This window comes from Podarcis pityusensis, assembly GCF_964106645.2.
Source record: "Podarcis pityusensis genome assembly, chromosome: 12".
NCBI classification, from domain to species: domain Eukaryota; kingdom Metazoa; phylum Chordata; class Lepidosauria; order Squamata; family Lacertidae; genus Podarcis; species Podarcis pityusensis.
Window position 1 is genome coordinate 53,754,768 of NC_138037.1, and position 12,193 is coordinate 53,766,960.

Here is a 12,193-nt window from a genome sequence, read left to right on the forward strand (position 1 = left end):
AACTGCCTTGGTCAGACCACACCTGGAATTCTGCATCCAGTTCTGGGTACTGCAATTTAAGAATGAGTTTGAGCTGGAAGGTGTGCAGAGAAGGGACAAGGATGATCAAGGGTCTGGAAACCAAGCCTTATGAGGAGCAGTTGAGGGAGTTATGTGTAGTCTGGAAAAGAGACTGAGAGGAGATATAGATTTAAGGGCTGTCTTATGCAAGATAGAGCAAGCTTGTTTTTTCCTTCCCTGAAGGGTAGACTCAAACCAATGGATTTAAGTTATAAGAAAGGAGATTCTGACTAAACATCAGCAATAAACTTCTGACAGTAAGCACTGTTTGACAGTGGAACAGACTCCCAGGAGAGGTGGTGGACCTTCCTTGGAGGTTTTTAGGCAGAGGATGGATGATCATCTGTTCTGAATTCTTGAGCTGCAATTCCTGCATTGCAGAGGCTTGGACTAGATGGCCCTTGGGGTCCCTAATATCTCTACAATTGTATGATTCTATAAGTTTATATCATACCCTTCTTGAGTCACTAGACCTGTTTTTAGTATTTGTATGAAGAAAGGCACTAACACCTTATCAAAGAAGGAAAGTTGAGGGAAAGGCTGTTGGCATTCAGCGTCAGTAGAGGTCCTCCATAATTTTGGAGTGCATTGTCAACAATATGCTGATGACACACAGCTCTGCTCCTTTACATTTGCAGGTGTGACAGTGTATGGGCTAGCTTAACCTCTTGCTTCAGTAATGAACTGGATGAAAGCCAATAAACTTAAACTTAATCCAGACAAGACAGACACAGTTAATGGGTTGTTCTCTTGAACAAACAGATGGGATTTGGCCTGGTCTGGATGGAGTTACATTCCGTCTTTAGCTATTACTGTTGCTTGAGGGTCAAGTTGCCTCGGTGGCATGGAGTACTGTCCATCAAGCTTAGAGTTAGAGGACCAGCTGTGCCTTTTATCTGGATGGGTACAGCCTAACTTCTGTTGTGTATACTCTGGCAAGCTCTAGATTCGATTACTGCAATGTGTTACATGTGGGACAATCTCTAAAGATGCCATGGAAAGTTCCGCTGGTGCAGAATTTGACAGTCAAATTGTTGACCTGTGCGGGATGGTCTGAATATATAATGCCAGTTCTGGAACAACTGCACTGGCTGCTATTTGAGGCTCAATTCAAAATGCCCGCTTGACCTATAAAGGCTTATGTAGCTTAGCTATTCCCCAAGGATTGTCTCTCCCCACATTAACTGGCCTGGACCCCGCAGTTGTCATCTGAGGCCCTTCTTTGGTCTGGAGGATGGTGATACAAGAACAATGGTGCCTCGCCATCCTGCTCATGCAATGCTCTCCCCCAGGGAGGCATGCCTGGTGCTGCATTTATTTGTAGGAACCTGGCTGAACCTTTCCTCTTTACCCAGGCTTTTGGCCCTTAAGTTGAAGGGTTTCAGATATTTGTGGCCTTTTTTGTGGGCATGAGGCCACTAAGACCTAGATAGGTTATTAGACTTCGTTGCCTGTGTTTGTTTCCATTGGTTTGAATGTAAGCTACTTTAGGACAGTAACTATCATATATAATAATAGTAACAACAGTCTTTTGGTCCCTCCTGTCTCTTGTTAATATGTGGAGGCTTCTGTTTACCTTTTTTAAAAAATAAAGTTAAGACTTTGTGTGTTTTACTTTCCAGACAAAGAGCCCGAGACTGAAGCGAATGACGAAATGAATAGTTCACAGGTGATAAGTGACATCTTTGATGAAGTTCTTCAAGAGGATGGGCCTGACATAGAGAAACTTAAAAAAGAGATGAGTATGACCTTGGAAGCTGATTGTGAGGATGAACAGGAGCCGCTGAATATTTCCTCAATGTCCCTCCTAACACCTTTAACAGAGTCTGTTGCTGTTGCAAGTCCAGAGGTAAGAACAGATGCTTAATTTAATGCTGCTATTTGTGTATGTCCAGGTTGTCATAGACTCAAATTCTAGAAAATGAGAAAAACACACCTTCAAACTTGTAATTCTCAGTTTGATATTAAAATCCAAGTCTCAGCATTATAATGTATTTCTTCAAATTTTAATTACACATAGAATGATCAAAGATCCATGTCTCTTCCAGGTTTTTGCATCCCCATGTAAATTGGTTGATGAGGGGAGCAATGCAAGTGATGATAGTCCAAAGTCCAACAAGTTTCAAAGAACATCTGTCTGCAGAACTGAATCTGGAAGCAGCATTGGGTCCTTGTCAGAGGAGCGTAATCTGTATAGGTAACCACTTGGCTAAGCATTCTATTCGGCCTCTTAAATTTTAGTACAATGCAGAGAGAGGACTAAAACAGCTAAGACAAGTGTGGGGAACCTTTTTCAGCCTGAGAACCTTCTGGGAAACCTTATGCAGAGGGCTGGATTCAGATGTCAGTGGTGGGAGATGAAAAAGCCAGCAATTGTACTTGTGGCTTATGGAGAGTCTTGGGAACCAGATAGAGAATCCCCTGGGCCTGATATTCCCCATGCTTGATTTAAGGCTAATCTAGATTTATTTCTGGAAAATGGCCTCATGGGAAAAGTAGAAGGGCAGCACTTTTGCACTTCCTGAAACATTGACTTAGTCATCATTGTGTCTTTGAATAAATCCACATTGCTATAATCTTCCTAAGGGTGGTCCTAAAAGCTGGTTGTGCCTCTATCTCAATTTGGTCAGGATGAGTCAATCTCTGTTGTAAACCCTTTCTTGCCTCTGCACTTTCTTAACTTAATTTGGTCAAATACTTTGCTCTGTATCTTTCTAAAACTGAACTTTTCTTTTGAAGTATCGATGCCTATCGATCGCAGCGATTTAAAGAAGTAGATCGTCCTTCAATAAAGCAAGTGATCGTTCGTAAAGAAGATGTTTCTTCCAGGCTCGAGGAGAAAAGGAATGGAACGTCTGATCAAATTAACATCAAACGCAAATTACAGGTGCTTAGAATGCTGCCTTCCAATCCTAGAGAACTGATTTTTCATTCTATCCATTTAATTTTTCCTACAAGGATTATAAACTGCCAACATACATACTTTAGGAGTAAAAATGAAGTTACTTGGGGCCACTAGCAGTTTGGATTTCAGCATAGTTTTTGAATGCCAGGTTAGAATTAACTATGGCTAATAGTCCATGGTTGAGAGAATTTGCTCATAAGGAGGAAGTGTATAATCCTGCAGTCAAATCCTGTAACTGGATAACATGAGCAGAGCTACGTCTGCACCAGCCTAAATTGCTGATGAGAAACTTCAGGGTGCATATGTTTCCAAAGAAACTGAAGGAAATGTGACAAAATAATGGTTTGAGGTTTTACTAAGTCTGCTTATCTGACTACATGTTTAGGAGCTGAATAATGAGATCAATCTGCAACAAACAGTAATACATCAAGCCAGCCAAGCTCTAAACTGTTGTATTGATGAGGAACATGGGAAGGGTTCACAAGAAGAAGCAGAAGCTGAGAGACTACTTCTCATTGCAAGTATGGTGGTTGTTTAAAGATGGCTTTCTATGTAAATAACATAACAGGCTTTATTGCCCAAAAGATCACACTAGACTGTATTAAGCATACTGTATTCTTCTTTACTCAAAGTGATTCTTCAGCAATAAGCTACCTCATCTAAATTTTCCATGCATAAAAGATTTGAAGAAAGTGTTAGAGCAATGTGCAATTGATCTATGAAATTTTCTGCCATCCTGTGGTGATGGCTTTAAGAACACCCTAAAACTTTATGAAGGCTAGTTCTGTGAATGAATGTTGGCTTGCCTAAAGCCTCCATTTACCTCTGAATATCACCTGCTAAAAGCAAATCCTTAAGGCCATCATTTTTCATATATCTAACTGACTTCTATTCGAAATGAGTTCATTAGATGGAGGTTGGTTTTGATCCAACAATGGGATTCAATTTTAAACATTTTGTGGGATGTGTCTGTGACTTGAAAACAACCTGTAATTGGTTATGAAACATATACGTAACTATTTTTTATGTTTGTACAGCTGAAAAAAGAACAGCATTATTGGAAGAGCTAAACAAACTAAAAAATGAAGGATCTCAAAGCAAGAAGATTAAAGCTGATTCAATGCCTAGTGGAGTTTCCCCATCCAGGGGCTCTGTTACTCTGTCAGAAATGCGCCTACCTCTAAAAGCAGATTTTGTATGCAGCACTGTCCAGAAATCAGGTAATTCCTTTTGCTGTGCTTGTGTGGTTGGAATTATGGTTTAGTGTAGCAGCTGATATAGAGACGGACCTATAAGTCAGGAAGTCTCTGGCTTGCAGGTCACATCTTCCAGGAGTTCACTAATTGCTCTTGGGAAAGCCTCTCAAGTCCATCTTCATTTGAACTGGAATTTTAGAGCAGAGTTACCTTTCCTTACAGCATTCTGTGTTTGCAGTACTCCTTTTTCTTCTTAAGGTGTAGATCAAGCAACATTTCTTTCATCCACCCCCAAATCTCCTAGCTGAATTTTCCCCAAATTAATGCTGTTGCGTTCCATTCTCCAGTGATTGGCAGTTTATGTCCCAATAATCAACTTCATACCTCCTCTTTTTCTTTTTCCACCACCATTTTCCTCTTGCTTTCCTTCTCTTTTCATATTTAGATCGCTTTCCCCATATTCCTGAAGCCATTGTACACTTTAATCACTGTGTTTAAGCAACTTAAGCTGCTGTTTTTAATGCTCAAGATACCAACTACTACTGTGGCCTTATATCTGATGCCTTCAGCCTTTGCTGCTGCTGCTACATTGGTCATGTGAAGGCAGTTGAAGGCAGCAGCAGCAATAGTAGTGAAGACAGGCAGTAGCAGAAGAAGCCAATTGTTGCTGCAGAAGTGCTTTAATGAGTTAGAAGTACTAATAATTGAAACAAAACAGTTTTTGGTTGAGTACTTCCCAGAACTGTGAATATAGTGAAATTAAGGAGCACCTGAAAAATGCTAGGAAAACAATAATGGTTTTTAAAAAACAGAACAAAATAACCTACCACTTTTTATATTTGGGTTGGTGTAGGCAGATATACAGTGCAATCATATATATGTCTCCTTAGAGGTCAGTCCCATTGTGTTCAGTGGACTTACTATGAGTTAATTGGTATAGGATTGCAACTTTTGTGATCTTGTGTGCAGTTTTGACTAAAATACTTCCAGCTTCTCCCTGAGTTTCATCATTTCATTTGAATAATACACCACATTCCATTTTACAAAATCTTTAAATCACTGTGAAACTTGATCCTCCCAGTTTAAATCAACTGTCTTACAAACCATAAAAAATAAACATAGGTGCATTAAACTGTGCAATAAGGTGATTGGAGGCAAAAATGCTGAACCACTTTGTTCTTTAATCTTTTGTGTTAGCTGCTTTTGTAAAACAGATTAAGAGAGACTGCTTAAACTATTCACAGAAACAGCAAACTACTACTACGTAATAATGTTAAAAGCAGGAGCAGAAAACATGGTTGCTACACCGTTAGCAAGTACTGCAAGTTCCCTGAATGGTGGAGATGCCCTTACTTTCACTACTACTTTTACACTGTAAGTACTTATTTGTTTAGCTATTTAATTTTATTCTTCTTTATAACAATGTTATATGCTAATCATCTGTGCCCTCCATAGCTGTTGACAATCACAACGAAGCGTTAAGAACAAAGCTTAGTTTAAAAACACAGCAGCAGCTTCAAAAAATAAAGTTCTGGAGATCCAAAAGCACATTTAAGGAAAACTTTATTCCTCCAAAAAGAATGCTCTCTCTCTCTCCCACCTCAACCCAGTCTTCCTCTTTTCAGATACTGGGAAGCGGTAGATTAGCTGCAGTCACTTTAATTAGGATGGCGCATAAGAAAATAGTGAGTGCTTGCCTGTCTTTCCTACACCTCAAACTGCAGGACTGCTGTCTCTGGTGCCCTTGCACTCCAAAATACAGTGGTGCCTCGCAAGACGAAATTAATTCGTTCTGTGAGTTTTTTTGTCTTGCGAATTTTTCGTCTTGCGAAGCACGGTTTCCCATAGGGTATTAACGGTTTTAAGAAAAAGGAAACAAACTTGCAAGACATTTTCGTTTTTCGTCTTGCGAAGCAAGCCCATAGGGAAATTCGTTTTGTGAAGCAACTCAAAAAACGAAAAACTCTTTCGTCTTGCGAGGCATTCGTCTTGCGAGGTACCACTGTACACTGCTTTGTTCCAGCTGGAGAAAAATAGCAGCTCAATATTTGTGTACATGCTTACTTGTCTGCTATACAGCTGTCTTTGATATTGGGCTGCTGGTTTGGGAGTGGTTCCTACTTGCCTAAAGTAAAATGGCAGGGGTCTCAAGCCCACTTTTGACAAACACTATTGATTCTGAACTCTTATTAAGCTTTCCGCAGGAGTTTGAGAGAAAAGAATTAATCCCATATGCTTCAGAAGTCTGAAGTTAATCTTGGCTGGGGGATGCTTGAGAGCGAGAGAGCAGCAGAGCTCTGAATACAGCAGTGAAAGCTACCCTAAGATGGTCTTCCAAAATCTTACAGGCTTACACCTGGTCCTGATGTTCCGTAAGACAATCAGGAAAAGACATACTTGTCAAGCTGTTTGCCAGGAAGCCCTGGACTGCCTGAGGTTGCCCTCTGCTTTTTTTTGCGGCCCTTAGACAGGCATAGATCCAGTAGGAGCTACCACAGCTTCTGTTGCGATTTATTTGATTTATAAAACTTGACTTGGAAACTGTATTAGACTTAGGAATTGAATTGAACCCTTTCTTCCATTTTTTTTAAAGGCAAGATGTGGCCAGTGACTTTGAGATAAACGTTGAAGTTTATAGCTTGGTATGTATCTCTCATCTTTCGATGGGCATCTATTTTGAGAGAACACTTGGGGGGTGCAATAGACTCTTAACATCTCTCTTTCATTTATTAGGTACAGAAGAAAGAATCCACAGGCATTGATAAAAGGAAAAAATCAGCTAAGTCAAAGGTAAAGGGAATAATTGAATAAATTGGTGATGTTAATCTGTGCTAAAATACTTTAATACAGAGGGAAGAACACTTTTTCAAATCAATATGACACAATATCCTTCTAAAACAAAAATGTTGTTCTTTAAGCATATTAAGATTATAGTCAAATTTACTACTCTGCCTTTGTGAACTGATGGCAGAATAAATCTTGAAGTGCTTCAGCTGAATAACTTAAGTTCAGTCATCTTGCACAGCATAATGTCGGTTCTAAAATTTTACTGCCTGTGAATATTTTCCATAATTGCATCTAGTACATGGTTTTTTCCTCTTTTTTTGCTTCTTTGATGCCCTGTTGTCGCTTGTCTGGGGACGTCATTCAAATTGTAACTCGGTGCCCTATACTGCAGCCATGTTGGCTGGTGGCAGGGTTGTTTAAAAGTGGAAAGAGTTCATAATCCTGTGACAGGAACACGACAAATTTTGTGAATGATTGAAGTAGTATAGAGTGCTTTAAGCAAAGTGGAGCATCTTGTTCCTTTTGTGGAGTTGCTCTCAGGATCCTTATGACAGCAACTCCACTCCGCAGTTGGTAGTAGAAAGACCCTGTGGTGGGAGGGACAATCCAGCAGACTCTGAGGTGGTTTTCGCCTGCCCACCTCTCCTGTAATCTTTCCCATGGAACAGGATGGTAGATCACCCTGTTGTAGTGGGGAAGAAAAGTTCACCCAGAGCTGGGCCTGATTTCTTTAATATGCGCTGCTTGCGCTTCTAAAAATGTATTCCCTGAGAAATTAATAACCTGAAGATTCCAAACAAATGCCATCCACAATTGTAATGTGTATGCAGATGGACTCTATGAAGTATGTATTTCTATACAGCACTGTCGTGTGTGTGTGTGTGTGTGTGTGTGTGTGTGTGTATGTGTGTGTGTTTGGAAGTACATCTGTTTTGGATGCTAACTGCTGACAAACATAGCTAATTTGTTAACCTTGCTTTAAAACCTAGATGCTCTGCTGTTGTGAGGTCTTTAACAGCCCTGTATAGAATATAACATTTAGAGTGCATTTGTCTCTTCTCTAATCTCTTAGGCTATTACTCCAAAGAGATTACTGACATCTATTACTGCCGTAAGTATTAACATTTGAATGATTTAAACTCACACACACACACACATAACTTACCTGTGACCAAGGCTTTTATTTCTAGCAAGATAATATCATGCTAGAGATCATAGTTACTTGCTTTTACCATACCTGGTCCGTAAACGATCAGTAACATTCAGCCTTTCAGATGCAACCCCCCCATCAAGTGCACTGTCTAAAATGTTCTTTTAACAACTTGTTTCCATGTGTTTTTCTTTTTTTGACAGAAGAGCAACCTTCTTACGCCAGGTAAAATTCATTGTTTTTATTGCTTTATTGTCCCATTTGCCATGAATTGTTTTATGTATACTACTAAAAGCAAACAATTAAGCAGTGTATATATATAAATGTACTAAATAAGTAAAAATAAGCAAAATATATTTATAATAAGTAAATAAAAGTTTTGTCTGTAGATGGCGCTTTTGTATGTTGTCACAGATGCCATCTTAAAGGCTGCTTCTGCTCCTGTTTGAGAGGAGGGGAAATACCTCTTCTAAGAGGGTGCTGACCATCTACGGTTTTTATTGCTTACAAATATTTGGCAACATTTAAAAAAAATAAGGGATTCCTTCTTAGTTGAGAGAGAGGTTTTTAATTGGTTAGAATTTTTCTTTTCTTTACAGGTATGTTTAAATTTAAGGTATACTTATTTTTTTTTCTTTACAGTCATGGCAAGTCCAGGTGGACCCAATGCTGTGCGCACAAGTAACTTTGTTCTTGTTGGTTCACACACAATTTCCCTATCTTCAGTTGGGAGTACCAGATTCTTGCTGGACAAGGTAATCAACATTGATTCGTTTTTTCAATATATTTTAGTATGTAGGTTTAGCTTAGTGCTTCCCTGCATTGCCACCCGACTTTCTTGCCCTTGTAGGCAACTGAGTGTTAATCTCTATGCTTGTATCCATGCATGAAAATACTCAACACATACATGATTGCTTTATTGCTTATATGGCTGTGCTGTAAAGTAAATAATAGTCTTTGCTGGGAACTAAAATGTCTCCAAAATAGTTGTCCATTTAGGAGACAGTATCCTGAGGATGGGAGGGGTGGAATTCTTTATCATTGATTCCTAATTGTATTTAAAACAGAGGCTTCTGGAAAAGGCAAGTCAGTGCTTATATAGTTGCCATTCCTCTGCCTGAGGAGATTAAAATGTTAATAGCTTAAGAATGTTGATCTACTGCTGCTTTTCTTAAAATTGGGGGGGGGGGGGTCTTGAAGCCTAACGCAGGGATTACTGGGCTTTCTAAAGATTAACTGTAGGTCTTAGAAATTAAAGATTTCTTGGCCATTCCTGAGCAGTTTGTTTTTGTAATAATGGAGGTGCTTAGTAGTTGGAAATGCAAATGCACAGCCTAAACACACTAGCTGCCCTGATGGTTCTCATTCACACTACAGTGGTACCTTGGTTTACAAACTTAATCCGTTCCGGAAGTCTGTTCTTAAACCGGAACCGTTCTTAAACCGAGGTGCGCTTTCCGTAATGAGGCCTCCCGCTGCTGGTGCCCTTCCACTGTTTGGCTTCCATTCTTAGACCGAGGTAAAGTTCGCAAACCGGGACGGTACTTCTGGTTTTGCGGAGTTCGTAAACCGAATAATTTGTAAACAGAGCTGTTCTTAAACCGAGATACCACTGTACTGGGAGCTTAAACTGGGAAACTAAATTTCACATTTGATATACCGTATTTTTCGCCCCATAGGGCGCACCTAGTTTTTTTGGGGGGGGGGGAATAAAGGGGGGAAAATTATTTTCCCCCCAGGCGCGGGGCTGGGCAGCCCCCAGAACAAGCAGCTCTCTGCAACCCTTGGGAGACCGGCGTGACTTTGCGCCGGGCTCCCAAGGGTTGCGGAGAGCTGCCCAAAGCCTGCGGCGAGCTCCGCTGCACTCCCCGGGTTTCGGGCTGCAGGCTGCTGTCCGCAAGCCTCGGGAGCCTGGCGGGAACTCCTGCGGGCTCCCAAGGCTTGTGGATAGCTTCCTGAAGCCTGGAGAGCGAGAGGGGTCGCTGCGCACCTACCCCTCTCGCTCTCCAGGCTTCAGCGAAAGCCTGCATTCACCCCATAGGACGCACACACATTTCCCCTTCATTTTTGGAGGGGAAAAAGTGCATCCTATAGGGAAAAATACGGTATACTATGAAGCAGGAGCTTCACTTGTAAGCATGTGTGTGTTTCAGTTCTTCCTTGGCTGTCTAGTACATCAAACCATTTCTGCAACTTGCTTTATTTCTTTCAGTAGGAAACTGACCAGCAGTTTAGGTTGGGTATGTCTCTCTGAAGTTCAGCTTAAAAGCTGAAACAGAATCTTGCAAGGCACATAATTGGTGTTATGCTGCTGTTTTTATCTTTTCCATTTTGTTTTGCTTTTAGTTGCATTCAGCGTTGGTCATTTCCTTTTTCCTAGATAAATTATGGAATTAAAGAAAAAGAGCTGTTGGGTTCTTTGTTCCAGGATAAGGTTGCTATGTTTTCTTCCAAAACAGTTCCCAGTGCATGCTGCTTATGTCATCACTAAACTTTGCTCATTGCTGTACTGACACGCTGCTTTAAGGACCACGTTAAGATTCTCAGAAGTGGAGATTTGGTAAATGAAAGTTAACTTTTAGGAAGAATGTCAGGTGGGGTTTTGTGTGTCAATCAGATCTCTGGGAGCCTGAATTTTGAACACACTATCCTGTGTGTATAAATTTCCTTGACTATGTAAATAGCGGCCAATTTCATGAAAAACTTATGTTGCTGAGAGACATTCTCATTTTTCAACATTGTATGTATCCCTTTTGGCTTGAAGCTCTGGTTTGCCTTTACCTTAATCAGAAGCTAAAACAGGACACTGTAAAATTTGTGAAATTTAGCTTACTCGTCTTGTTAACCCACCTTTCTGAAATTTGGGCAGTACAATACTACTATTTCTAGTTTCTACTAAGGTAAGAGTAAATTGCAGTATTAGCAGGTTCTGTTCGTTTTACTTTAAAGAGCTGATGTTAGAAGTATGGCTGGTAACTTGGGAGGCATTAAAAATATATCTAGGTTGTCAAAACGAGAATGGCCTAGATAGCAGGTGCAGAACCTCCCAATAAATTACTCTTGTATCACTTTGGCACAAGCTTTTTTGGCTTTTGCTACAAATGATGGCTTCAGTCCATTATTACCTTCAGTGCACTTGTGCAGGTATTACTTGTTCATTGTCCTTGTACCAAGGGGATCTTATATATATGCACTCTAACTCATCATGGAAAAGCAAGGAAAACCTGTGTGACACAGGGTTTCAGACAGCATGCTCAGCTGTAGTATTAAATTCCAGTTAATTTGTTAATGATAACTGTTGAAATTCTGTGTAGTTCTTATTTTATCAAGATTTATTGACTGAATTCTGCACTTCGTTTTGGGGAAAATGTAAGTGTAAAAAGAAAAAAATCTACTCATGTTAAATTACTGAAGCTGAAATAAAAGGAAAATATTGATATGCAAGCCTGTAAGGATTTGGCCCACCCTTAATACAGTGGTACTCTGGATGCGAACGGGATCCGTTCTGGAGCCCCGTTTGCATCCTGAAGTGAACACAACCCGCATCTGCATAGCGCACAGCTTCCACACATGTGCGTGACGTCATTTTGATCGTCTGCGCATGCGCGAGTGGCGAAACCTGGAAGCAATGCGCTCCGTTGCTTCCAGGTCGCCGCGGAACGCAACCTGAAAACGCTCAACCTGAAGCTACTTCAACTCGAGGTATGACTGTACTAGAAGAACTTTCTTTGTTGGTGTTGGTGACATCACAATTAAAAAGAGGAACATTTAAGTAGGTGTGCAAACCATATTGCATTTTAGTTGCATATAGAACAGTTTGTCACTTACTTGCTTTCTGAAGCGATTAGCCTCTTGACCACTCTGCAACAATCATTTACCTTTGCTTATATCTACATTTCCTGTTACTACTGCAGAATAATATAGACTGAGGTTACCTAACAGTACCTACTAAAGTCTGCCAGCTTTTGTTATAAGCAGAAATGAAATTGACATCCGATGCAAATTCCACTGGATATAAGCCACCAGTGACTTGTATGATATATAGACTGTGTAAAACATGCCTGGCATGTTATTACAGACTGAAAAAGAGATTCT

At 40.3% G+C, this 12,193-nt stretch overlaps 1 protein-coding gene and 1 long non-coding RNA gene across 3 annotated transcripts in view; one reads left to right on the forward strand and one right to left on the reverse strand.

Moving 5' to 3' along the window:
• ANLN (anillin, actin binding protein) overlaps positions 1-12,193 on the forward strand; it is a 32,609-nt gene that overhangs the window by 12,370 nt on the left and 8,046 nt on the right. The window contains exons 10-21 of one of the 2 annotated variants that reach the window (XM_080975755.1): positions 1,683-1,909; positions 2,109-2,257; positions 2,800-2,947; positions 3,351-3,486; positions 4,003-4,185; positions 5,406-5,535; positions 6,755-6,803; positions 6,895-6,951; positions 8,021-8,059; positions 8,302-8,323; positions 8,741-8,853; positions 10,479-10,532. In XM_080975755.1, the coding sequence (XP_080831881.1) occupies positions 1,683-1,909; positions 2,109-2,257; positions 2,800-2,947; positions 3,351-3,486; positions 4,003-4,185; positions 5,406-5,535; positions 6,755-6,803; positions 6,895-6,951; positions 8,021-8,059; positions 8,302-8,323; positions 8,741-8,853; positions 10,479-10,532 (1,307 nt within the window). The remainder of the gene's footprint in view (positions 1-1,682; positions 1,910-2,108; positions 2,258-2,799; positions 2,948-3,350; positions 3,487-4,002; positions 4,186-5,405; positions 5,536-6,754; positions 6,804-6,894; positions 6,952-8,020; positions 8,060-8,301; positions 8,324-8,740; positions 8,854-10,478; positions 10,533-12,193) is intronic. The other variant, XM_080975756.1, reaches the window with a different exon arrangement.
• Positions 1,911-3,316, reverse strand: LOC308460094. Its single transcript, XR_013978475.1, has 2 exons — positions 3,067-3,316; positions 1,911-1,974 (listed from the first exon to the last, which is right to left on the reverse strand). It is a non-coding gene; the product is annotated as an uncharacterized lncRNA (long non-coding RNA).